The 27,638-nt window shown below is 44.5% G+C and overlaps 1 protein-coding gene across 1 annotated transcript in view; it reads left to right on the top strand.

The window, feature by feature from the left end:
* The window catches only part of pknox1.1 (pbx/knotted 1 homeobox 1.1), a 130,859-nt gene that overhangs the window by 26,621 nt on the left and 76,600 nt on the right, over positions 1–27,638 (top strand). Inside the window, exons 4-5 of the mRNA XM_048603006.1 lie at positions 6,707–6,840; positions 15,637–15,808. Coding sequence (XP_048458963.1) covers positions 6,707–6,840; positions 15,637–15,808 — 306 coding nt within the window. The remainder of the gene's footprint in view (positions 1–6,706; positions 6,841–15,636; positions 15,809–27,638) is intronic.

Below are 27,638 nucleotides of genomic sequence, written 5' to 3' on the forward strand. Positions count from 1 at the left end.
CTGCCATTGGAAGGATGTTATTAAACTGGAAAGGATGTAAGAAAAGATTTATAAGGATGTTACTGAGACTGGAAGGTTTGAGTTATAAGGAGAGGCTGGAACTTTCTTCCCTGAAGTGTGGGAGGCTAAGGGAGTGACCTTACAGGTTTATAAAACCATGAGGGACCTGGATAGGGTGAATAGCCAAGGTCTTTTCCCCAGAGTAGAGGAGTACAAAATTGGAGGGCAAAGGTGAGGGGGAAAGATTTAAGAGATCCAAGGGGCAACTTTTTCACACAAAGGGTTGTGCATATATGGAACGAGCTGCCTGAGGAAGTGGTAGAGGCTGGTACTATTACAACATTTAAATAGTTACATGGAAAAGGAAAGGTATAGAGTGCTATGGGCAAACACAGGCAAATGGGACTAGTTCAATTTAGAAGATCTGGTCGGTGTGGACCAGTTGGTCCTAAGGGCCTGATTCTGTATGACTGTATGAAAGAACTGTAGCAAGGCTAAATAGAATATGTTTTAATGCAAGAAGCTTGAGGAAGAAGCCAGAGAAGCTGAGGGCACAGATAGGCACGTTGGAGTATGATATCATAGCTGTTACAGAAACTTGGCTAAAAGATAGGCAGCTTAACGTTGGTGTTATATCGCGTTCTGATGAGGTAGAGAGAGAGGAAATTGAGCCCCCACTATTCCCGCAGTCATCATAAAAGGTAAAGATTTTATGAAGTATTCAAAGTTTCCTAATTTACCTGACTTTCAGACCCAGATTGATCGAAAGCGTGGACCAGGTTTCTGTACTGAATAATGATCAATTTATTGCAAGCAATTAGATTCTAACTACAGGTAAAACATTGGCATAGGCCATTATAAATTAAAACTTTAATCCCTTACAAAATTCCGTTTACACATAGACAGTGTTCAATAAGTTATGTGTAGAGGGGAAATGGGAAAAACAGTTCAGTCATCTTTGTTCCAAGGTACTGTGTCAAGATATGTTTATGCTTCTTTTGCTGGCCAGCACTTTGTTTCGGTCATTTTTCTTCAGTTGTTTTAACCAGTTAGTGAGGGCACAAAATGGCTGACAGTTAAAAGTCACAGCTTACAATAACTGTTATAGCAAAGATAAACTGGATTTCCTCAGATTTACAGGGAAGTTTGACTGAAGAGCTCAGAGAAATCCCGAGAATTAAAACTTAGCTCTCTGTCTGTAACCTGCTCCCAGCTCCAAACTGTTAACTAACCTGAGAACCAGTCATGTAGTTGGGGCATGCAAAAAGGTCTGTGTCATTGGTCTATGAGCAAGTGACCAGTTATAAATGAACTACTTGTTGACAGCAAAAACTACATCTGATTAGACCCTTGGTTCCAAATCATCTGCAAACATTGCCTATAATGGGTATCAGATTCAAAACTTCAGCCACTCTTTCAAATATAGATTTTTTAAAACATGTCTTCCTCATTTCAGTCCACAGTTTAAAAAACACAATAACAGAAAGACACAGGCCTTACAATATATTCATGCTTTGGATTTCAATATACCAGGTATAATTAAGAAGTTCGTGGAAGACCCAAAAATTGGTTGGGTGGGAAGTAGTGAGGAGAATAGTCATAAACTGCAGGAGGATATCAACGAACTGGTCAGCTGGGCACAGCACTGGAATTCAACCGGTGTGGAAAAGTGTGAGATAATGCACTTGGGAAGGGCTAACAAGGCAAAGGATAACGCAATGAATGGTCACAACCTGGAAAGTGTTGAAGATCATATGGACCTTGTTCTGCATATCCACAGACCCCTGAAGATAACACAGCAGGTAGATAAGCTGGTTAAGAAGGTATATGTAATATTAATTAGCCAGATACATAGAATACAAGAGCAAGGATGTTATACAGGAGCTGTATAAGTTGCTGATTAGGCCAGAACTGGAGTACTGCATTCAGTTCTGATCAACACATTATAAGAAGGGTGTGATTGCACAGAAGAGGATACAGAGGAGTTTAGGATGCTGCCTACGTTGGACAGCCTGTACTATAGGGAAAGATTGGATAGGTTAGGGTTGTTTTCATTGGAGATGCAAAGGTTGAGAGGGGTCCTGATAGAGGTGTTCAGGATTGTGAGGGAAATATAAAGAGTAAAGAACAATACAGCACAGGAACTGGCACTTTGGCCCTTCAAACCTGCGCTGATACATCTTGCCCTTCCATACTAAAACTTTCTTCACTTACAGGATCCGTACCCCTCTATTCCCTCCCTATTTATGTATTCGTCCGAGTGCATCTTGGATGCTGCTATTGTGTCTGCTTCCACCACCTCCTCTGGCAACACATTCCAGGCACTCAGCACACTTTGTGTGGTAATCTTGCCTGCACATCTCGTCTAAACATCCCCCTCACACTTTGAACTTGTGTCCCCAACTAATTGACCTCCCCACCCTGGGAAAAAGCCTCATACTTTCCACTCTACCCATGCCATTCACAATCTTAGAAATTTCTACCAGGTTGCCCCTCAACCTCCTGTGCCCCAGTGAAAACAAATCCAGTTTATCAACCTTTCTTTATAGCTGAAATCCCCCATACCAGGCAACATTCTGGTAAACCTTTTCTGTACCCTTTCCAAAGCATCCACATCCTTCTGGTAGTGTGGTGACAGAACCGTATGCAATATTCCAGGTGTGGTCTAACAAAAGTTCTATAAAGCTGCAGCATAACTTGTCTATCCTTATACTCAATGCCTCTTCCAATGAAGACAAGCATGCCATAGAACTTTTTCTTACTACCTTATCTACCTGTGCTGCCAACTTCAGTGATCTGTGGATCAGCACACCCAGATCCCTCTGCATATCAATACTGCTAAGCGTTCTGCCATTCACTGTATAATTTCTGCCTGTACTTGACCTTCTAAAATGCATCACTTCACATTTCTGCGGATTAAACTCCATCTGCCATTTTCTGGCCATGCCTCCAACTGAACTGTATTCTGCTGCATCCTCTGACAATCCTCCTCACTATCCGCAACTCCACCAATCTTTGTATCGTCCGCAAACTTACTAATTAGACCAGCTACATTTCCCTCCAAATCATTTATGTAGATCACATACAGCAGAGGTCCCAGCACTGATCCCTGTGGAACACCACTAGTCATAGCCTTCCATTCCAAAAAGTATCCTTCCACTGCTACCCTCTGTCTCCTATGACTAAGCCAGTTCTGTATCCATCTTGCCAGCTCACTCTTGATACCATGTGACTTCACCATTTGTACCACGTTGATCTTGCCTAGTGCATGTCCTGTGCAGTGTAACCTGTATGCCTTACGCTGTCCAAGTTTTTTCTTCCACCCATGATCTGTATGTCCTTGCTTACTGTGATCTGCCTGTGCTGTTTACAAACAAAGCTTTTTACTGTACCTAGGTACATGTGACAATAAATCAAATCAAGTCAAATCTGCCGTGAAGGACCTTGTCAAAGGCTTTACTGAAGTTCATTTAGACAACATCAACCACTTTTCCCTCATCAGTCATCTTCGTCACCTCTTCAAAAAACTCCATCAAGTTAGTGTGGCATGACCTCCCCCAAACAAAACCGTGATATCGCTAATAAGTCCATTTGCTTCTAAGTGCATATTGACCTTGTCCCTGAGAATCTTTTCCAATAATTTCCCTACAACTAATGTGAGGCTCACAGGCCTGTAATTTCCTGGATTATCCATGCTATCCTTCTTAAACAATGGGACAACATTGGCTATTGTCTAGTCTTCTGGGACTTCACCTGTGGCCAAAGTGGATACAAAGATGTCTGTCTAGGCTCCAGCAATTTGTTCTCTTGCCTCCCTCAATGTTCTGGGGTAGATCCCATCAGGACCTGGGGACTTATCTATCTTAATAATTTTTAAGATGAACAACACTACTTCCGTTTTAATAGCAACTTGGCTTAGGAATTCAGGATTCTTAGAATAGGTAGCGTGGATAGGAAGGCATTTTCTTCCATTAGTAGAAGGGTCAATAACCAGGGGGCAGAGATTTAAGGTAAGAGATAGAAGGCTAAGAGGAGAGTTGAGGAGAATTGTTTTTACTCAAGATGGTGATTAGAGTCTGGAACTCTGCCTGAAAAGATGGTTGAGTCAGCAGCTCTTGTAACGTTTAAACATTATTTAGATATTCACTTATGTTGCATTGCCTCCAGGGTTACAGGCCAAGAGGTTGAATAGGTGGAGGGACAGGTGGTGCTCAGGAAGCGAGCAGGCTGGTGAAGGACTTGGACAGGCTAAGCGAGTGGGCAAAAAAAGTGGCAGATGGAATACAATGTGGGACTGTGTGAGATTATGCACTTTGGTAGGAAGAATAGAGGTGTAGACTATTTTCTAAATAAAGAAAGGCTTCAGAAATCTGAAGCACAAAGGGACTTGGGAGTCCTAATTCAGGATTCTGTTAAGGTTAACATACAGGTTCAGTTGGCAGTTAGGAGGGCAGATGCAGTGTTGGCATCATTGCAAGAGAGCTACAGTCCAAGAGCAGAGATGTACTGCCAAGGCTGTATAAAGTTCTGGTCAGATTTCATTTGGAATATTGTGAGATGTTTTGTGTCCCGTATCTGAGTGAGGATGTGCTGGCATTGGAGGGAGTCCAAAGGAGGTTTACAGGAATGATCCCAAAGATGAAGAACTTGTCATATAAGGAGCGGCTAAGGACTCTGGGTCAGTGTTGCTGGAAGGATGAAGGAGGACCAGATAACTTAAATAACTTATGTAATACTGAGAGGCCTGAATAGACTGAATTTAGAAGTGATGTTTCCACAAATAGGAGAGATGAGGACCCGAGGGCACAGCCTCAGAGTGAAGAGACGACCCTTCATGACTGACATGAGAGGAATTTCTCCGGCCAGAGGGTAGTGAACCTGTGAAGGGGAGAGATCGATACATTCTTGGTTAGTGAAGCGTTCAAAGGGTACAGGGAGAAGGCCAAAGAATGGAGCTGAGAAACGTATCAGCCATGATTGAATGGCAGACAAGAATAGGTGGGTCGAATGGCCTAATTCTGCTCTTGTATCTTATAGTCTTATGGAAAATAGAATTGGTGCAGTCAGATCTTCGTTGACTAACACAAAGAAGTGGGCCAAATGGTCTCCTTCTGTGCTGTAAACAGATGAGTCTATGATTTAAAGTATAGTTGATGCTGAAGCTTTGAAATAAGGCCAGAAGGTGATGGGCAGACTCAGCAGGACTGATAGCATCTGTGGAGAGAGAAACAGAGTTAACATTTCTCAGCAATGACTCCTCATCAAATAAATGTTTCTCCAGTACTTTCTGTTTTTATTTCAGTGTGGGGCAGACTGGTTAAGCAACGTTTAGTGATGTGCCAATTCCTGCATGCTGCTAAGAAAATGGTACAGGGCAGGAGCCCCTCTGATTGCTGGGAGTGGAAAGAGTTGAGCAAGCACTCCCGAATGCTGTCATGTGCTGCTTACTGCTGGAGCAGGGTGGCATTACAATCAATCTCGGAGCAGGTCACCCTTGTTGAGCACACGTATTGTACGGTCTGTTGCAGCTGGATAGAATATGGTATTTATATTGACACAGCCTCTGTAATTGGTTTTGGCTAATTAAACCAGGAATGTGATGCTTCTCCTCCCTGTCTGCAGGTGAATTGTCCACAATTTTCTTTGGGCTCATTGGGCTAGGAAGGGTGTAAAATCAGACAAGAAATTCAGTCTTGATCACTGGTGAGTGATCCTAGAGAATGAACATAAATAAACATTGGTGATGTAGTGACTGGAACGAAAGAGTCCTGGCTGACAGGAGTCTCAGGGATTCTCCTTATTCTTGGGATTGGCTTGGAGCTACCTGGTCAGAGTCCATGTACAGTACACGTGTAAATAAAAGGTGACTTGGCGCTGGGACACTGACCTCTGTGGTTATTTTAGGAGAGGATAGAATTGAGTTCAGTTAGGAAAATCTCTAATTTTAAATAATAATCTGTTGAAAATTGCTGTCAAGTCACATATGAAGAATAAGCAATTGACCAAAGTACAATTAGTTCTGTATTCCCTAGTTTGTACTCTAGAAAGGGTCAATGCACCCACATTGTTGGTAGGTACAAACAGAAAGAAGTAATTGCATTAAATTGCATTCAGTTGTCTGATACTCGTCCAGTGCTTGGACTTCAGATCTTTTGTGCCTGAGAAAGGAATTTACTGTGAAGGTTTGATGGCTTCACTTGTCATTTCAGGATTCAGTTCTTCTTCCTAATCATCCTGCATTAAAGACAAGGGGAACAAGCCAAGGTTGTTTAACCTTCTTGAGCGTGTTCTTCCATTCTGTGACAAAATTGTCAATCTGCATTTTAATTCAATTTATCCACTCCCATTTCTTCACCTTTAATGTTACTAAGCGGGAGAATACAAGTTTTGTTTAGGTAGTCTATCAACCTCATTTAAATTAAATTTTGAGGCCCGGGGTAATACTTAACCTGTATTCTGGTTCTCATCATCCAGGATTGGACACTTGATGGATTTGAGAAATCTGAAGCAGGGAATTTGGGAATATTGGTGCAGGGAAACCCAGTAGTCAGAAGACTTATGTTACTGGTCTGATAAACTGAATTGACATTCAAATTCAACTGCTAATGACAGTGTGAGTAAGGTTGTCTCTCTTTGGGATTTGTTATCTCATTTAAGAAATGTTTAAAATATTCACTTGGCTGCTATGATTGATCTCCGTTTCCAGATGCCAGTCATACCCCCGATGTCCAGCAACGCTGAAGCAGGTCCAAGCTGCACCAAGTCCGACCCTGATGCCTCAAGCCCTGTCCCTGCTGAGTGTCAGACATCTATGGAAGCTGACAAAGGAGCCATTTACAGGTAAAGATACAGCAAATTCTCCTGCAGTTTCATGACAGCGGTATAAACAGGAGTTCAAGTATAAAAATATCTACAAGTGCTGGAACACTTCAGCCTCATCTCAGTCCTGCTTCAGCAGATCTTCGTCAGCTGCTGACTAGGTAGTGGATTAAAAAGCGGAACCTCAAAGTTTGTGATCTTTGGATATTACCATGCCCATGATAGTGAGTATAGGAAGAAGCGGATAGAGACCACAAATCTGTCAGTTTTGGAGCAGAATTAGGCCATTTAGCTCATCGCTCCACCATTTGATCATGGCTGATGTGTTTCTCAACCCCATGTTCCTACATTCTCCCGGTAACCCTTGATCCCCTTACTAATCAAGAATCAATGTTTCTCTGTCCAAATTCCTCTACAGCCCAGCTGAGATATCCTGAACCCAGGCACCAGGTAGGCAACACAGCCTTCAGGATGTTCGATCCTGGCCACAGAGAACAGTGTCAATTCCCCTGACTATACTATCACTATTACAACTATGTTTTTCTTGTCCCTCTTGAATGATTCCCTATACCAGACTGTTATGGTCAGTTTGCTCATTCTCTCTACAGACTCCACTCTCATGCACACATGGAGAAAGAATCTTGAACCTGTTACCAAGTACAGGGCTGAGGCTCCTTTCAGCACTACCTCCTGGATACATAGAACATAGAACAGTACAGCACAGTACAGGCCCTTCTGCCCACGATGTTATGCCGAACTATTATCCTACTAAGATCAATCTACCCTGCATACCCTATATCTTGCTATCATCCATGTGCCTATCCAAGACTCGTTTAAAAGTCTGTAAAGTATCTGACTCCACTACCACTGCCGGCAGCACATTCCACACGTCCTCCACTCTCTGTGTGAAGAACCTACCTCTGACATCTCCCCTATACCTTCCTCCAATCACCTTAAAATTATGCCCCTCATAATAGTCATTTCCACCCTGGGAAAATGTCTCTGACTATCCACTCTATCTATGCTTCTCATCATTTTGTAAAACACTATCAAGTCACCTGTCAACCTTCTTCGCTCCAATGAAAAAAGCCCTTGCTCCCTCAACCTTTCCTCATAAGACCTGCCCTCCAGTCCAGGCAGCATCCTGGTAAATCTCCTCGGCACCCTCCTTAAAGCTTCCACATCTTTCCTCAAATGAGGTGACCAGAACTGTACACAGTATTCCAAGTGTGGTCTAACCAGAGTTTTATAGAGCTGTTGCATATCCTCACGGCTCTTAAACTCAATTCCCCTGCCAATAAAGGCCAACACACCATAAGCCTTCTTTACAATCCTTTCGACTTGGGTCGCAACTTTGAGGGATCTATGGACATGGACCCCAAGATCCCTCTGTTCCTCCACACTGCTGAGAATCCTGCCTTTAACCCTGTATTCTGCATTCAAATTCAACCTTCCAAAATGAATCACTTCACACTTTTCTGAGTTGAATTCCATCTGCCACTTCTTTCCCCAACTCTGCATCCTCGTTGCAAAGTCTCGTTGCAACCTACAACAGCCCTCCATGCTGTCCACAACTCTTCCAACCTTCGTGTCATTGGCAAACTTACTAACCCATCCTTCTACTTCCTCATCCAAGTCATTTATAAAGATCACAAAGAGCGGAGGTCCCAGAACAGATCCCTGTAGCACACCACTGGTCACCGAGCTCCAGGCTGAATACTTTACATTGACTACCACCCTCTGTCTTCTATTGGACCGCCAGTTTTGTATCCAGACAGCCAAATTTCCCTGAATCCCATGCCTCCTTACTTTCTGAATGAGCCCACCATGTGGAACCTTATCAAATACCTTGCTAAAATCCATATACAACACATCCACTGCTCTACCTTCATCGATGTGTTTTGTCACATTCTCAAAGAATTCAATAAGGCTTGTGAGACATGACCTGCCTCTCTCAAAGCCATGCTGACTATTTCTAATCAAACTGTGCTTTTCCAAATAATCATAAATACTATCTCTCAGAATCCTCTCCAATAATTTGCCCACTATAGAAGTAAGACTGACTGGTCCGTAATTTGCAGGATTATCCCTATTCCCTTTCTTGAACAAGGGAATGACACTTGCCACCCTCCAATCTTCTGGCATTACTCCACTGGACAGTGAGGACGCAAAAATCATTGCCAAATGGGCAGCAATTTCTTCCCTCGCTTCCCGTAGTAACCTTGGGTGTATCCCGTGTGGCCCAGGGGACTTATCTATCCTCGTGTTTTTCAAAATTTATAGCGCCCCCTCCTTCCTAACAACAACCGGTTCGAGCATATCTGCCTGTTTCATGCCGTCCCCACAAACGTCAAGGTCCGTCTCACTGGTGAATACTGAAGCAAAGTATTCATTAAGGACCTCCTCTGACTCCGCACACAAGTTCCCTCCACTACCCCTGATTGGCCCTACCCTCAATCTGGCCATCCTCTTGTTCCTCACATAAGCATGGAAGTCTTGGGGTATTCCTTGATCCTCCCCGCCAAGGTTTTCTCATACCCCCTTCTAACTCTCCTAAGTCCATTCTTCAGTTCCTTCCTGGCTACCTTGTAGACCTCTAGAGCGTTGTCCAATCCTTGCTTCCTCAACTTTAAGTAAGCTTCTGTCTTCCTCTTGACTAGGTGTTCAACATGTCTTGTCATCCACGGTTCCTTCACCTTACCATCCTTTCCTCAGTGGGACAAACCTGTCCAGTACCAATAGCAACTGCTCCCTAAACAACCTCCATATTTCTGTAATGCATTTCCCTGAGAACATCTGATCCCAAGTGGTGCTCCGTAGTTCTTGCCTAATAGCATTGTAATTCCCCCTCCCTCAATACTTGCCCATACCGTCTGCTCCTATCCATCTCCATGACTGTAGTAAAGGTCAGGGAGTTGTGATCACTATCACTGAAATGCTCTCCAACCGAGAGATCTGACACCTGACCTGGTTCGTTGCCAAGCACCAAATCCAATATGGGCTCCCCTCTAGTCGGCCTATCTACATATTGAGTCAGAAGTCCTTCCTGGACACACCTGACAAAATCTGCTGCATCCAAATTATTTGCACTTCTGAGGTTCCATTCAAAAGTTTGCTAACAGCAGGGAAGAAGAGTGAGGGAGATAAGGGTGACTAACTTAGAGCATGGATCAGCACTTGGAACTAGATGTTGTGGACATTACAGAGACTTGGATAACACAGAAGCAGGAATGGTTGTTGGATGTTCTGGGGTATATATGTTTCAAAAGAAATAGGGAGGGAGGTAAAAGAGGTGGGGGATTGGCATTGCTAATCAGGGATATTAGGGAAGTTGAAGTCTCCCATGACAACAACCCTATTACTTTTACACCTTTCCAAAATCTGCCTCCCAATCTGTTCCTCAGTGTCTCTGTTGCTATTGGGGGGTCTATAGAAAACTCCCAATAAAGTGACTGCCCTTTTGCTGTTTCTGACTTCCACCCATACTGACTCAGTGGAGAAACCCTCCTCCACGACCTCCCTTTCTACAGCTGTGATACTATCCCTGATTAGCAATGCCAATCCCCCACCTCTTTTACCTCCCTCCCTATTTCTTTTGAAACATATATACCCCAGAACATCCAACAACCATTCCTGCTTCTGTGTTATCCAAGTCTCTGTAATGTCCACAACATCTAGTTCCAAGTGCTGATCCATGCTCTAAGTTAGTCACCCTTATCTCCCTCACTCTTCTTCCCTGCTGTTAGCAAACTTTTGAACGGACCTGTCAAATGTTAATATTGATCTCTCTCTTTGCACTTTCTCCGCAACTGAAACACAATTCTGCACTCTGTTCTGCTACCCTGATGCATTTTGTACGCTATGATCTGTCTGTATAGCAAAACAATACTTTTCACTATATCTCAGTACATGTGGCAACAATAAATCAAATAAAATCACCCTCCTGTCCTCAACCACTGACTGAATTTGAGGTAGTTAATCTGAGAGGTGTGATTGCCTCCTGAAGCATAGCATCCAAGTAACTTTTCCCCCTCACTGATACATCTCAGTGTTTGAAGCTCAGTCTACAGCTCGTCAGCTCTGAGCTGGAGTTCCTCAAGCAACCAGCATATGCTACAGGTATCAGAGATAGTAGGAACTGCAGATGCTGGAAAATCTGAGATAACAAGGTGTAGAGCTGGATGAACACAGCAGGCCAAGCATGAAGGGTCTCGGCCCGAAACGTCAGCCTTCCTGCTCCTCTGATGCTGCTTGGCCTGCTGTGTTCATCCAGCTCTACACCTTGTTATCTATGCTACAGATATGGTCACTTTGAACCTTAATGGGGTTCACCAGCTCCCACATCCCACCAGGTGCAACGCATTGTGCTGTCCGGCATCTCTGTCTTAATGATTTGATCTCAATTTGGTTTTTTAAAAAATCCGTACTGTTCTTTTATTTTGTGAGCTGCAAGTATTTCCCCAATTAACCTTCACTCTAAAAATGATGTATAGCAAATAGTCAAATTAGTTGCTATCACTAACCAATTAACTTACAGTTTACCTGTGATATCACAGGGGCCTTGTGTGCAGGGCCCCTGATCCTGGGCTTCAATTTATTCTGTTAAAAAAAACTTTACAAACTCGGAGCCAAAATAAGTCAAGCAAAAAGCACCTCTTCCCTCTACACCAAATTGCCATGTTGCCATCAAATTGCCTGAACGAGATACTCACTTGGGCTGTGTCTCACCCTGGATGTGATCTCTCTTTCCTGACTATGGCTGATGTGTTGGAACAGGAGGAAGGACTTTAGATTCCTGGATCACTGGATCCATTTTGAGGAAGGTGGACCCTGTACAAGGCCACCTGGACTAGAACAGAACCAACAGAATTAGATAACGATACAAAATGGAAGCTTATGGTAGATACTGAAATTCAGAACAGTGGATGCCTTTGAGAAGTATAGAATATCTGGGTGTTACTTAAAAAATAAATGAATAGAGCAAAGAGGTGTTATGGAAAAGCATGGGTGGGTAACATTAAAGAAATCCGAAGATGCTTTATAAGTATGTTAGGGGCAAGACGATAATCAGGGAAAGAGTAGGACCCATTAGGGACCATGTGGGAAGCTGAACATGTAGCTGAGGTTTTAAACCAGTTCTGAAGAAGGGTCACCGGACCCGAAACGTTAACTCTGATTTTTTCTTCACAAAATGCTGCCAGACCTGCTGAGCTTTTCCAGAACTTCTGTTTTTGTTTTAAATCAGTACTTTGCATCTATATTCACAAAAGAGAAGGACGGTGTAGGTCTAGCAGGGAGGGAACTGTGATATACTTGAACAAATTAGCATTGAGAGAGATGAGGTATTAGCAGTTTTAGCAGACATAAAAGTGAATAAATTCCTTGGCCCAGGTGGCAACATCTGTGGACAGAGAAATAAAGTTAAAGTTTCGAGTCTGGTATGACTTAAGAATGTTTGTTTCAGATTTTCAGCATCCATAGTGTCTTGCATTTATTTGAAAAAGTAGGGATCATTAGGGACCTAAGTGACAAAGTGTGGATGGACCTGGAACACGGATAATGTTTAAATGAGTATTTTGCATCTGTATTCGTGATAGAGAAGGTCGATGTAGATATAGATATCAAGAATGTGAATATACTTGTGTAATACACTTTAACAAATTACAATTGAGAGGCAGAATGTATTAACAGTCTTAGCGAGCTTAAAGTTGTCTAAACCTCCCACGTCCAAATGAGACACATCAAGGTCTGCTGCGGGAAGCGAGGGAGGTGATTTTAGGAGCTCTGACATTAATTTTCAAATCCTCTCTGGCCATAGGGATAGTGCCAGAGGACCGGAGGACAGCTAATATGGTACCATTATTCAAGTAGACAAGGTAGGAATAAACCAGGAAACTACAGGCCAGTGAGTCTAACACCTGTGGTAAGGAAATTTCTGAGGAACAGAATTAATGGAGAGGCAAGAATAATCAAGGGTTGTCAGCATGGCTTTGTGAGAGGAAGACTGAATTTTTCAAGGAGGTGATTAACTGTACATGGGTGAGGGTTGTGCCGTTGATGTAATCTACGTGGACTTCAGAAAGGCTTTTGATGAGGTCTAGTATGGCAGGTTGGTTATAAAGCTAAGACTATATGGGATCCAGGGCAATTTGGCAAATTGGATGAAAAATTAGCTTTGTGGCAAGATGCTGAGGGTGATTGCTGAAGGTTGTTTTTGTGACTTGAAGCCTGTGTCCAGTGACATACCACAGGGTTCAGTGCATGGTTCCTTGCTGTTTGTTGTGTATGTTAATGATCTAGACATAAATACAGGAAGTATGATCAGTAAGTTTGCAGATGTCATGAAAATTGGTGGTGTGGTTGATATTGAGAAGGAAAGCCTTAACCTACAGACAGGGGAACTTAATCCTGAAAAGTGTGAGTGATGCATTTTGGGCAGACTAACAAGGCAAGGGCATACACATTGAGTAATAGAACCCTGGGAAGTACAGAGGATTCTTGGTGTGCATGTCTGTAGATCCTTGAAGGCAGCACGACAGGTGAATAAAATGGTATGATGCTTGCCCGTATTAGCTGAGACATTGAATACAAGATTAAGGAGGTTATGTTGGAACTGTATATAATGTTAGTTAGGCCACAGCATTGTGGGCAATTCTGGCTAAACCAGCATTTATTGCCATCCCTAATTGCTCAGGGGGCAGTTGAGAGACAACCACATTGGAGTCACATGTAGACCAGACCAAGTAAGGATGGCAGTTTCCTTCCCTAAAGAACATCAGTGAACCAATGGGTTTTTCCTGACAATTTGACAATGGATTCATAGACATCATTAGACTCTTAATTCCAGATTTATCAATTGAATTAAAATTTCACCACTTACCATGGCAGGATTTGAACCAGGTCCCCAGAACATTACCTGGTCTCTGGATTAACAGTCTAATGATAATACCACTAGGCCATCACTTCATACTAGGGAAGGTTGGAAAAATGTTTCCACTTTGGAGAGGGCTTCAAAAGGAAGGAACACAGTTTTAATGTAATAAGTGAGATGTATAGACGGAATTCAAGGAACAAAATGTTCACCCAGAGGGATGTAGGTATCTGGAACTCACTGTCTGAAAGAGTGGTAGAGGTGGGTACCCTTAAGATAATAAAGAATTATTTAGATGAGCACTTGAAATGTCGAATCATACAATGCTACGGGCCAAGTGCTGGAAAGTGGGATTCGAATAGATCGATGTGATTTTATGCTTGATGACCAGCATGGACACGATGGGCTGAAGGTGCCGTGGAACTCGATTACTCCATGTCTGTGGGATTCTTAAAAACATGTGACAGAGGTGATGATGGGAAGGTTCACACATTTAGTGCAAATCTAAGAAGGAAATTTGAAAAATAAATCAGGAACAAGTAACTTTGCATACTGCACTAACTGTGAAGGAGCTACACTGGAGATATTCACTGGGTTGATAGCTGGGTTACCAACTGAGGGTCGATGTGCTTAGTTGGCTGAATGGCTGGTTTGTGATACAGAGTGACGCTTACAGCATGGGTTCAATTCCTGCACTACTGAGGTCACAATAAGGGTCCTGCCTTCTCAACCTCACTCCTCACCTGAGGTGTGATGTCAATCAGGTTAAACCCACCACCACTCATTTCCCTTTCTAATAAAAGACCAGTCCTATGGTCCTCTGGGACTATGACGACAATAACTACTAGCTGGATTACATTCACCACATTCAGTGCAACCATGTTTACAGCAGCATTTATTACCCCTGCCAATATGTATTTTGAGTTCCACTAATGTAATTGCTTATATTCAGATCTGGACACAGCTTAAGTGAGGTTTGCAATTAGTCGGCACTAGGAGGGATATGGAGGGGTAACATTGCCCTCCTAGAGCTGCTTCACCCACCATCCCCACCATCGACCCACGCTTTCCGAGGGTGCATCTCTTGATACGACTAGCGATCCCTGGACATGTGTGAAACTTGGGTTCCTGACAGTTTGTTTTGTGGGTCTTGTGGGTTTTGTGGGTAGTTTCAGCAGCACATAGCTGGGAATGGTAGCTGCTGCTGGGATGAGAAAGATGCCAGTCAATCAGATTGACTGCCTGGTCTTTGAGGTAAAATATCCTACCTCAAGCTAATTACTGGTCCCCACAGCATTCACTGACTGAGCAGCTGTCAGCAGGAGCTGGGCATATTCTCTGTCAACTTTTTCACTGGCAGGGTGAGAAACTGTCATTTGAAAAAATCTGCCCCTGGAGTGATCCATATCATCATGACACTCTGCTATATCAAAGCCACTGCAACAAAATACATCCACTGTCAAAGGCTCAACACCTTGTTCTTGAAGACAGTTTGGAATGGCACTAAATGTAACCTCTTTATCTAGAATGAATAACAATGTTTCCGTGTTAAGGGTGCATTCATAATCTGAAATATAATTATGACAGACACTGAGTGTTCTGAATTAAGCATAAGTACTTTACCTAACCAACTAGATAATAACAATGGGGACTGGCACTGAGTCTGGGTTCTAACATAGACTGTGCCCTTTAGTGTCAGGGAGCCAACTCTGCAATGAATATTGTCCTGAGTTGTGACCAGATTTCAAGTGTCACACGAATTTCCATTTCCCAGTGCTTTCCCCCTCTCCCTGAAGAATAGAGGGTACTGTGGAAAATGATGAAAGTACAGACCAAGATTATGGTATAAATGACTCTCCATAACATTCGTTCTGGGTTTCAATATTGAGTGAGACAGTAAGAAACCTTAGCAACTGATGCTCATGTTATCCTCTATTTGTTTGCAGACATCCTCTGTTTCCACTCTTGGCTCTCCTGTTTGAGAAATGTGAGCAGTCGACGCAAGGCTCTGAGTGCATCACTTCGGCAAGCTTTGATGTAGACATTGAAAACTTTGTTCGCAAACAGGAAAAGGAAGGGAAGCCATTTTTCAGTGAAGATCCAGAAATCGATAACTTGGTGGGTTCTGGTGTTTTGGAAGCTGCCTGTGTGTTGCGTCTGCCTCCGCATGAGTCAGTACCTCCAGTATTATGGTTAATGCTTTCTTAAGGAAACCTTCCCAAAGCTTTCTTTACAAGCAGCTGGCTAGTGCTGTGCCTGAGAGGAAAAGCTAGCTAATGTGGTGGTATTCACTTTCTACTGGATTCTCAAAATAAGCTACTCAGATAATCAAGGCCCAAGGCTGAAATGAGACCAGGAGTTGAGTGGCCCTAACAGAACCCAAACCAAGGGAGCAGGAGATTCCTGTTTAAGTGCCGCTTGACAGAAATGTCAATGTTTTCTTCTGTCACTTTCATGATGATTATAGATAGATAGATAGATAGATAGGATGGTAATTTGCCAGGTTATGTTTGTCCTGTTCTTTGTTGAAAGGGCAGACTGACATTGTCAGTTAAATCACAAATCACAGAATTGTTATGGTGCCTAAGGAGGCCGTTCAGACTATCATGTTTGCCCTTGCTGATTCAGCTCTTTAAGTGTTCATAAATGTTCTTGAGGGTTTCTGCCTACACCACCCTATCAGGCAATGATTCCAGATACCCATAATCCTTTGGATGAATTTTTTTCCTCAAATTTCCATAAATGTCACTATGCCTTCTCGTTATTGTCCCCTCTACTAGGGGATAGGTTTCTCACTATCTATCCTGTCTATGCTCTTCAGAACTTTGTACACCTTAATACATGCTCTTGCAGCCTTCTCTGCTCTGAGGAACACAAGTCCAGCTTATCTAGCCCCTCTTCGTATCTGAATTGCTGCAGCCCAGGCAACATCCGGGTGAATCTTTTCTCTGTCTTCTCACAACGCAATTGCATCCTTCCTAAAGCGTGCTGACCAGATCTATAGCCTAACTAATATCATGCACAGCTCCGTCATAACTTCTTCGCTGTTGTATGCCCTGGCTGATACAAGTAAGAATCAGCTAAATATCCAACATGCTTTATTCCGGAACCAGGGGCCATTTCAGACTGAGAAAGGAGAGGTTTTTTTCACCCAAAGAGCCTGTGGTATTGTCTGCCACAGAAAGCAGTTGATGCCAAAAGATTGAATGTTTTCAAGAAGGATTTGGATATAGTTGTTTGAGCTAATGGGAGAACACGGGAACAGGCATTTGAGTTAGTTGATCAGCTTTGATCACATTGAATGGCAGAGCAGGCTCAAAGGGCCAACTGGCAAACTCGACCTTTTTTCTATTTATTTCTATGTTGTACTATGCTCAGTTCGTTCACATACATGCAATGTAATCCTGATTTATGTACTTATCCCTTACTATGACTTCATTTACAACTTCCTTATCTGGTAATATTTTCCTATATCTTCTGGTTCCCTCAATCCTGCTGCAATAGCAGAAGCAAAGCACCCTGTGAGGAACTCGTCCCACTCTGTTCAGGTGCAATCCATCTGGCTTGTGCCAACTCTTCCCAGAGTCAATCCTAGTGTCCCAGGAATCTAACGCCTTCCCTCCAGCATCATCTTTCCGACTGCACATTCATCTGTCCTAAAGTATCCAATATCTATTCCTGTACTCGCTAGCACGTGGTGCTGGGAGTAAACCAGAAATTACTATAAGACCATAAGACATAGGAGCAGAAATTAGGCCATTCAGCCATCGAGTCTGTTCCGCCATTCAATCATGGCTGATAAGTTCCTCAACCCCATTCTCCCCGTAACCCTTGATCCCCTTGATAATCAAGAACCTATCGATCTCAGTCTTAAATGTACTCAATGACCTAGCCTCCATACCCTTCTATGGCAGTGAATTCCATAGATTCACCACTCTCTGGCTGAAGAAGTTGCTCCTTATCTCCGTTCTAAAAGGTCTTCCCTTTACTTTAAGGCTGTGCCCATGGGCCCTAGTCTCTCCTACAAATGAAAATATCTTTCCAACATCCACTCTGCCCAGGCCATTCAGTATTCTGTAAGTTTAAATTAGATTCCCCCCTCATCCTTCCAAACTCCAATGAGTATAGTCCCAGAGTCCTCAAACGTTCCTCATATGTTAAGCTTTTCATTCCTGGGACCATTCTTGTGAACCTCCTCTGAACCCGCTCCAGGGCCAGTACATCCTTCCTGAGATATGGGGCCCAAACGTGCACACAATACTGCAAATGTAGCCTGACCAGAGCCTGATAAAGCCTCAGTAATACATCCCTGCTTTTAAATTCAAGCTCTCTCAAAATAAATGCCAACATTGCATTTGCCTTCCTGACTACTGACTCAACCTGCAAGTTTACCTTGAGAGAATCCTGGAATAGAACTCCCAGGTCTCTTTTCACTTCAGACTTCTGCATTTTCTCCCCATTTAGAAAATAGTCCATGCTTTTATTCTTCTTACCAAAGTGCATGACCTCACACTTTCCCACATTGTACTCCATCTGTTACTTCTTTGCCCACTCTCCTAACCTGTCCAAATCCTTCTGCAGCCTCCCCACCTCCTCAATACTACCTGTCCCTCCACCTGTCTTTGTACTATTTGACCTTACTAATTTTCTGCCTAGGTCACTAAATTCTGATTGCAGGAGCACATCCTCCTTCCTACGTATGTTGTTGATACCAACGTGGATCATGTCCTCAAGCTGTTTGACCTTCCCCAGAAGAAGGTTAACTAAGGTTGCCAAGAGATCCTGATCAATTGGGTCAATGGCTGAGGAGTGGCAGATGGAGTTTAATTTGGATTAGTGCGAGGTATTGTAATTTGGTAAAACAGACAAGGGCAGGACTTATATAATTAAAAATAGGGCCTTGGGTAGTGTTATAGAACAGAGAGACCTAAGGATTCTGGCACATAATTCTTTAAAGTTTGCATCACACATAGGTAGAGTGGTTAAGAAGGCATTTGGCCACTTCCTTTCATTGCTCAGACCTTCGAATAAAGAAGTTGAGGTTATGCAGGATGTTGGTGAGGCATCTTTTGGCATTCTGTGTGCAGTTCCGGTCGTCCTTTATAGGAATGATATGATATTATTAAGCAGGAGAGGGTTCAGAATAGATTTACCAGGATGTTGCTGGGAATGGAGGGTATGAGTTATGGGGAGAGGCTGGCTTGGCTGGGATTTTCTTCACTGGAGCATAGGAGGTTGAGGAAGGACCTTACAGAGGTTTATAAAATCATGAGGGGTATAGGGTGAATGGCAGAGATGGTAGGAACTGCCGATGCTGGAGAATCTGAGATAACACGGTGTAGAGCTGGATGAACACAGCAGGCCAAGCAGCATCAGAAGAGCAGGAAAACTGACGTTTCGGGTCGAGACCCTTCTTCAGAAATGGGGGAGGGGAAGGGGCTTCTGAAATAAATAGGGACAGAGGGGGAGGCAGATAGAAGATGGATAAAGGAGAAGATAGGTGGAGAGGAGACAGACAGGTCAAAGAGGCGGGGTTGGAGCCAGTAAAGGTGAATGTAGGTGGGGAGTTAGGGAGGGGATAGGTCGGTCCAGGAAGGACGGACAGGTCACGGAGGTTAGTGGGTAGGAGATGGGGGTGGGGCTTGAGGTGGGAGGAATGGTTAGGGAGGCGGGGACAAGCTGGGCTGGTTTTGGGATCTGTTTGGAGGAGGGGAGATTTTGAAGCTTGTGAAGTCCACATTGATACCCTTGGGCTGCAGGTTCCCAAGCGAAATATGAGATGCTGTTCCTGCAGCTTTCGGGTGGCATCATTGTGGCAATGCAGGAGGCCCAGGATGGACATGTCATCCAAGGAGTGGGAGTGGGAGGGGAAGTTGAAATGGTTCGCGACTGGGAGGTGTAGTTGTTTGTTGCGAACTGAGCGTAGGTGTTCCGCAAAGCGGTCTCCAAGCCTCCTTCAAAATCTCCCCTCCCCCGAACGCATCCCAAAACCAGCCCTGCTCGTCCCCGCCTCCCTAACCATTCCTCCCACCTCAAGCCCCACCCCCATCTCCTACTCACTAACCTCATCCCGCCTCCTTGACCTGTCCGTCCTCCCTGGACCGACCTATCCCCTCCCTAACTCCCCACCTACATTCACCTTTACTGGCTCCATCCCCGCCTCTTTGACCTGTCTGTCTCCTCTCCACCTATCTTCTCCTCTATCCATCTTCTATCCGCCTCCCCCTCTCTCCCTATTTATTTCAGAATCCTCTTCCCCTCCCCCATTTCCGAAGAAGGGTCTCGACCCGAAACATCAGTTTTCCTGCTCCTCTGATGCTGCTTGGCCTGCTGTGTTCATCCAGCTCTACACCGTGTTATCGAGGGTGAATGGCAGGTGTCTTTTCCCTAGGGTGAGGGATTTCAAAACGAGGGAGCATATTTTGAAGGTGAGGGGAGAAAGATTTAAACAAGACATGAGGGGCATTATTTTTAAACGGAGAGTAGTTCATGTGTGTAATGAACTTCCAGATGAACAGCAACTCATATTCCGCCTTGGAACGCTACAATCCAATGGTCTCAATGTAGACTTTACTAGCTTCAAAATCTCCCCACCCCCGACCTCCTCCCAAGACCAGCTCCCCGCCTCATCCCCACCTCCTTGACCTGTCTGTTTTCTCTCCCACCTATCCGCTCCTCCCACCTCACTGACCAACCCCCACCCCCACTTCCTACCTACACTCACCTTTACTAGCTTCACCCCGCCTCCTTGACCTGCATGTCTTCTCTCCCACCTATCTGCTCCGCTATACACCTTTTATCACTGCTCCCCTCCTCTCTATTTATTTCAGAGCTCCCTTCCCCTCCTCCATTTCTGAAGAAGGGTCCAGACCCGAAACATCAGCTTTCCTGCTCCTCTGATGCTGCTTGACCTGCTGTGTTCCTCCAACTCCACACCTTGTTATCTCAGACTCCAGCATCGGCAGTTCCTACTATCTCTTCCAGATGAAGTAGTGGATGCCAGTATAGGTACAACATTAAAAAGACATTTAGATAAGTACATGAATTAGAAACGTTTGGAGGGACTGCTCCATTTTTGCAGCAGCAGTGGGAACAGTGAGAGCGAGGACCAGGGGTCTGCCAAGAAAGTAAGTTTCTCATTTAAATACTTACCTCGTGGAATCAGCAGCCTCCATTTTTGCAGCAGCAGCGGGAGCGGTGAGAGTGAGGACCAGGGGGCTGCCGGGAAGGTAAGTTCTTCATTTCGGCAGCAGAGCTGAGTGGGAGCGGTCGAATTGTGCTCTGGGAAGGTGAGTGAACTGATATATTTAGGCAGTGGCTAAACCCGAGACACTACACATGTAGTGTCTCCCACCCGCCCTCCTCCTCTAACCAAAAAAATACTCTGTGGTGTGTTGATAAGGTAAGGCTTTTCTTTCTTTTTTTTATCGTGTGCTGGTAAGTAGAGTGATTGGTAAAATTTTTTCATTTCATTTATCTAGTATTTGATATTATAGTAGGACTAAGTTAAGTTTAAGAGTAAACATGGCAGGAGATCCCACACCCGTCCCTGACTCCTACACATGCAGGAAGTGTGTCCAGCTGCAGCCCTTGTTAGTCTGCATGACGGCTCTGGAGCTGCGGATGGACTCACTTTGGAGCATCCATGATGCTGAGGAAGTCATGGATAGCACGTTCAGCAAATTGGTCACGCCGCAGATTAGGATCGCTGAGGGAGAAAGGGAATGGGTGACCAAAAGGCAGAAAAAAAGCAGGAAGGCAGTGCAGGTGTCCCCTGCGGTCATCTCCCTCCAAAACAGGTATACCGTTTTGGATACTGTTGGGGGAGATGGCTCACCAGGGGAAGGCAGCAGTAGCCAGGTTCATGGCACCGTGGCTGGCTCTACTGTGCAGAAGGGCGGGAAAAAGAGTGGAAGGGCTATACTCATAGGGGATTCGATTGTAAGGGGAGTAGATAGGTGGTTCTGTGGTCGAAAACAAGACTCCCGAATGGTATGTTGCCTCCCAGGTGCATGGGTCAGGGATGTCTCAGATCGACTGCAGGACATTCTGAAGGGGGAGGTGAACAGCCAGCTGTCGTGGGCAAATAAGCACCAATGATACAGGTAAAAAATGGGATGACGTCCTACAGGCAGAATTTAGGGAGTTAGGAGCCAAGTTAAAAAGTAGGACTTCAGAGGTAGTAATCTCAGGATTGCTACCAGTGCCACGTGCTAGTCAGAGTAGAAGTGAAAGAATAGCCAGGATAAATGAGTGGCTTGAGAGATGGTGCAGGAGGGAGGGGTTCAGATTTCTGGGGCATTGTGACCAGTTCTGGGGGAGGTGGGACTGTTACAAATTGGACAGTCTACACCTGGGCAGGACTGGAACCAACGTCTGAGGGGGTGCTTTTGCGAACGCTGTTGGGGAGGGTTTAAACTAATGTGGCAGGGGGATGGGAACCAAATGGGGAAGTTAGTGGACAGTAAGGAGGTAGTAACTAAAGCCTGTAAGGGACTAGATAATGAAATCAGTGTGACTAAGGGGAAGAGCAGGCAGAGAGCAGATGATGAACGCAAAGGAAGAGGTGGTCTGAGGTGCATTTGTTTTAATGCGAGAAGTGTAGTAGGTAAGGCAGATGAACTTAAGGCTTGGATTCGTACCTGGGAGTATGATGTTATTGCAATTACTGTGACTTGGTTGAGGGAAGTGCAAGATTGGCAACTAAATATCCCAGGATATAGATGTTTCAGGCGGGATAGAGAGGGAGGTAAAAGGGGTGGAGGAGTTGCATTACTGGTCAAAGAGGATATCACAGCTGTGCTGAAGGAGGGCACTATGGAGGACTCGAGCAGTGAGGCAATATGGGAAAAGCTCAGAAATAGGAAGGGTGCGGTAACAATGTTGGGGCTGTACTACAGGCCTCCCAACAGCGAGCATGAGATAGAGGTACAAATATGTAGACAGATTATGGAAAGATGTAGGAGCAACAGGGTGGTGATGATGGGAGATTTTAATTTTCCCAACATTGACTGTGATTCACTTAGTGTTAGGGGTTTAGATGGAGCAGAATTTGTAAGGAGCATCCAAGAGGGTTTTCTAGAGCAGTATGTAAATAGTCCAACTCGGGAAGGGGCCATACTGGACCTGGTGTTGGGGAATGAGCCCGGCCAGGTGGTTGAAGTTTCAGTAGGGGATTACTTTGGGAATAGTGATCACAATTCCGTAAGTTTTAGAATACTGATGGACAAAAGACAAGAGTGGTCCTAAAGGAAGAGTGCTGAATTGGGGAAAGGCCAACTATCGCAAAATTTGGCAGGAGCTGGGGAATGTGGATTGGGAGCAGCTGTTTGAGGGTAAATCCGCATTTGATATATGGGAGGCTTTTAAAGAGAGGTTGATTACAGTGCAGGACAGACATGTCCCTGTGAAAATGAGGGATAGAAAGGGCAAGATTAGGGAACCATGGATGACACGTGAAATTGTGAGACCAGCAAAGAGGAAAAAAGAAGCATACATAAGGTCTCGGCAACTGAAAACAGACGAAGCTTTGGAAGAACATGGGGAAGGTAGGACCAATCTGAAACGAGGAATTAAGAGGGTTAAAAGGGGTCATGAAATATCTTTAGCAAACAAGGTTAAGGAAAATCCCAAAGCCTTTTATTAATACATAAGGAGCAAGAGGGTAACTAGAGAAAGGGTTGGCCCACTCAAGGACAAAGGAGGGAAGTTATGCGAGGAGTCAGAGAAAATGAGTGAGATTCTTAATGAGTACTTTGCGTCGGTATTCACTGAGGAGAGGGACATGACGGATGTTGAGGTTAGGGATAGATGTTTGATTACTCTGGGTCAAGTCGGCATAAGGAGGGGGAAAGTGTTGGGTGTTCTAAAAGGCACTCGGGTGGACAAGTCCCCAGGTGCGGATGGGATCTATCCCAGGTTTCTGAGGGAAGCGAGAGAGGAAATAGCTGGGGCCTTAACAGATATCTTTGCAGCATCCTTTAGCACGGGTGAGGCCCAGGAGGACTGGAGAATTGCTAATGTTGTCCCCTTGTTTAAGAAGGGTAACAAGGATAATCCAGGAAATTATAGACCGGCGAGCCTGACATCAGTGGTGGGGAAGCTGCTGGAAAAGATACTGAGGGATAGGATCTATTTACATTTGGAAGAAAATGGGCTTATTAGTGATAGGCAGCATGGTTTTGTGCAGGGAAGGTCATGTCTTACCAACTTGATAGAATTCTTTGAGGAAGTGACAAAGTTGATAGATGAGGGAAGGGCTGTAGATGTCATATACACGGACTTCAGTAAGGCGTTTGATAAGGTTCCCCATGGTAGGCTGATGGAGAAAGTGAAGTCGCATGGGGTCCAGAGTGTACTAGCTAGATGGATAGAGAACTGGCTGGGCAACGGGAGACAGAGAGTTGTAGTGGAAGGGAGTTTCTCAAAATGGAGAACTGTGACCAGTGGTGTTCCACAGGGATCTGTGTTGGGACCATTGTTGTTTGTGATATACATAAATGATCTGGAGGAAGATATAGATGGTCTGATTAGCAAGTATGCAGATGACACTAAGATTGGTGAAGTAGCAGATACTGAAGGGGACTGTCAGAGAATGCAGCAGAATATAGATGGAGAATTGGGCGGAGAAATGGCGGATGGCGTTCAATCCAGGTAAATGCAAGGTGATGCATTTTGGAAGATCCAATTCAAGGGCGAATTATACGGTAAATGGAAAAGCCCTGGGGAAAACTGATGCACAGAGAGATCTGGGTGTTCAGGTCCATTGTACCCTGAAGGTGGCAACGCAGGTCGACAGAGTGGTCAAGAAGGAAAACGGCATGCTTTCATTCGTGGGACAGGGCATTGAGGACAAGAGTTGGCAGGTCATGTTACAGTTGTTTAGGACTTTGGTTCGACCACATTTGGAATACTGAGTACAGTTCTGGTCGCCACATTACCAAAAGGATGTGGATGCTTTGGAGAAGGTGCAGAGGACGTTCACCAGGGTGTTGCCTGGTATGGAGGGCGCTAGCTATGAAGAGAGGTTGAGTAGATTAGGATTATTTACGTTAGAAAGACGGGGGTTGAGGGGGGACCTGATTGAGGTCTACAAAATCATGAGCGGTATAGACAAGGTGGATAGCAAGAAGCTTTTTCCCAGAGTGGGGTACTCAATTACTAGGGGTCACGATTTCAAGGTGAGAGGGGAAAAGTTTAAGGGAGATATGTGTGGAAAGTTCTTTACTTAGAGGATGGTGGGTGCCTGGAACACGTTTCCATTGGAAGTGGTAGAGGCGGGCACGATAGCGTCATTTAAGATGTATGTAGACAGATATATGAACGGGCAGGGAGCAGAGGGATACAGATCCTTGGAAAATAGGCGACAGGTTTAGATAGAGGATCTGGATCAGCGCAGGCTTGGAGGGCCAAAGGGTGTGTTCCTGTGCTGTAATTTTCTTTGTTCTTTGATATAGGCCAAGCATAATCAGGTGGGACTCGTTCGGTTTAGGATTATGGTTGGCAGGGACTGGTTGGACCAAAGGGTCTGTTTCCGTGCTGTATGACTTTATGACCCAAAGAATATCCTGCAGCCATTTTTTGACATCCCTAAGTATGGCCAGGGAGGCAACATACCATTCTGGAGTCGCATTAATGACTGCAGAAACACCATCGGTTCCCCTATCTAAAGGATCAGCTGTTATTCTGCCCTTCCAGTCTGCTTCCTCCCTTCTGTACAACTGGATTATCCAAGGACTTGGCTATGGCTGCACTCTTCCTAAAATCCATCTCCGTCACCAATATCCTGAATGGAAACAACAAGATATTGCTGGAAAATTTCAGCAGGTCTAGCAGCAGAGAAAAAGCAGAGTTAATGTTTCGGGTCCAGTGACCCTTCTTCAGAACCAAGTTCTGAAGTTTTGCCAGCAATTTCTGTTTTTGTTTCATGCTATACAAATAGTTCTCTGCCTAGTGGATACACCTCAGTCACTGAACAGTTACCCCACCTCTGAAACCCGGAGCTCAAGCTTGTTCTGCTGTTGACACTTCCTGCATATGGACTCAACTAATTCACAAAATGTGTCCACAACTCCCCAAATACCACAGAATAATGGGCATTCTGCTTGCCCACCTGCACTGCCATAAATTAACATTACATACTGTAATTTTGATTGCTTTAACCTATGTCAGTCTTAATTATGTACTATTAAAAAAAAACTGGAGATTAGTGTAAAGTAGAAATTCTTTCGTCCTTGCCCACTAATCAGCTCCCTTTCCAGGCCTTATGAATTCTGACTTTCCATATACTTGTTTAGATTTCTAAATCAACTGGAGTTGAAACACAATCCCTGACAGTAACCGTTCAATAACCAATCCACTCATGTCTTTCTGTGATGTCACTGTTTGACTTTTCTCCTCCTCTCATCATGCTGTTTTATCTTGTATCTGCTCTAACTCTCTCTCTCCCTCTCTGACACACGTACAACCCACCACCGCGTTGCTTTTTCACATGCTGGTGACTCTTACTTTAGTGCAAATATATACTTCATTCATACAAAATCTTTATGTACATTCAAGGTACTAAATCTTTTACAATCTTTGCATATCAGTAGAAACAAACATTGGAATTTGAAATTCCCTGCAATTGGAAAAACCAAAGGGATTTCTTGCTTGTTTAGGAAACTACTGATATTGAGGCAACAAGAGGGTCTGATAACTGAACAGACCCTCAGTATATTTCAGCAGAAAGATCTTAGACGGTGGTCTTTCCCCATTGTGGCTTGGCAGCAGCTTTAGTGCATCACTGAATGCGAGTCCTGGGCCTTGAAAATGCTCATCAGTAACACTTTGTCGAGGTCAACTCTTTGCGCTGGAAGATCAACAAGCTTCGGGCAAACCAAAGAACGTCTTTCAATGAGTTGATGGTCCTCCAGGTGCAGTCGATGTTTGTCTCGGTGTGGTGTCCCAGGGAACAGACCATGGGGCACAGAGTCCTGCATCACGAAGATGTTTGGGACAAACTGTGTCAAAAATCACTGCATCTTTCCCCAGACTTCCTTTGCAAAGGCACATTCCAGAAGGAGATGTTTGCCAGTCCCCAGCCCACCCCACTTCAAGGGCAACATGTGATGGCACAGACTGTCCAGAGTACATGAAAGCCCCAACAGGCAGTGCCCTTCTCACCGGCAGACATGTGATGTCTTGGTGCTTGTTGGAAAGTTCTGGTGATGAGACATTCTGCCAAATGATTTTGACAATCTACTCAGGGAACAAACTGACAGGATCCACTGTCTCCTTTTCCCACAGGGTCTTGAGGACGCTATGTGCTGAGCACTTCCTGATGGACTTATTGTCAAAGGTGTTTTTCTTTGCAAACTTCTCTATGAAGAATGGCAGACATGGAATGGTCCAATGAGTTGGAGCATTCTGCGCCACTGAGGCCATATCCATCCTTTTGCAATACCGGGGATAGATAGAACCTCAGTACATAGTGACACTTGGTATTTGCATACTGAGGGTCTATACACAGCTTGATGTAGCCACACACAAAGATGACCATCAGGATGAGGGCGGCGTTGGGTACGTTTTCTTCTTCTCCACCCCACCCCCCCACACCACCCCCATCATCCAGAACTTTGTACATGGTGTCCCTGCAGACACAATCCATCTTTGACCTCCAGATGAAGTAGAAGATGATTCGGGTGACTGCAGTTGTGCAGGTTCAGAGAATAGGCCAGACCTGCACCATGTGCAGCAACACCGACAGTACTTCATACCTGATAACCAACCTTTACCTGTAGTGGCGAAGGAGCGGTGCTGCCATTAGCTCAGTTTCTGCCTCACCTTGGCATTACTCTCCTTCCGAGTGTTTGCCCACACCCTGGGCCCTCCAAACCATATACCCAGCACCTTCAGGTAAACTGTCCTGATGGTGAATGGGATAAAGGATCGGTCAGCCTAGTTCCCA

The sequence above is a fragment of the Rhincodon typus genome, chromosome 11 (assembly GCF_021869965.1).
Source record: "Rhincodon typus isolate 14 chromosome 11, sRhiTyp1.1, whole genome shotgun sequence".
Taxonomy (NCBI): domain Eukaryota; kingdom Metazoa; phylum Chordata; class Chondrichthyes; order Orectolobiformes; family Rhincodontidae; genus Rhincodon; species Rhincodon typus.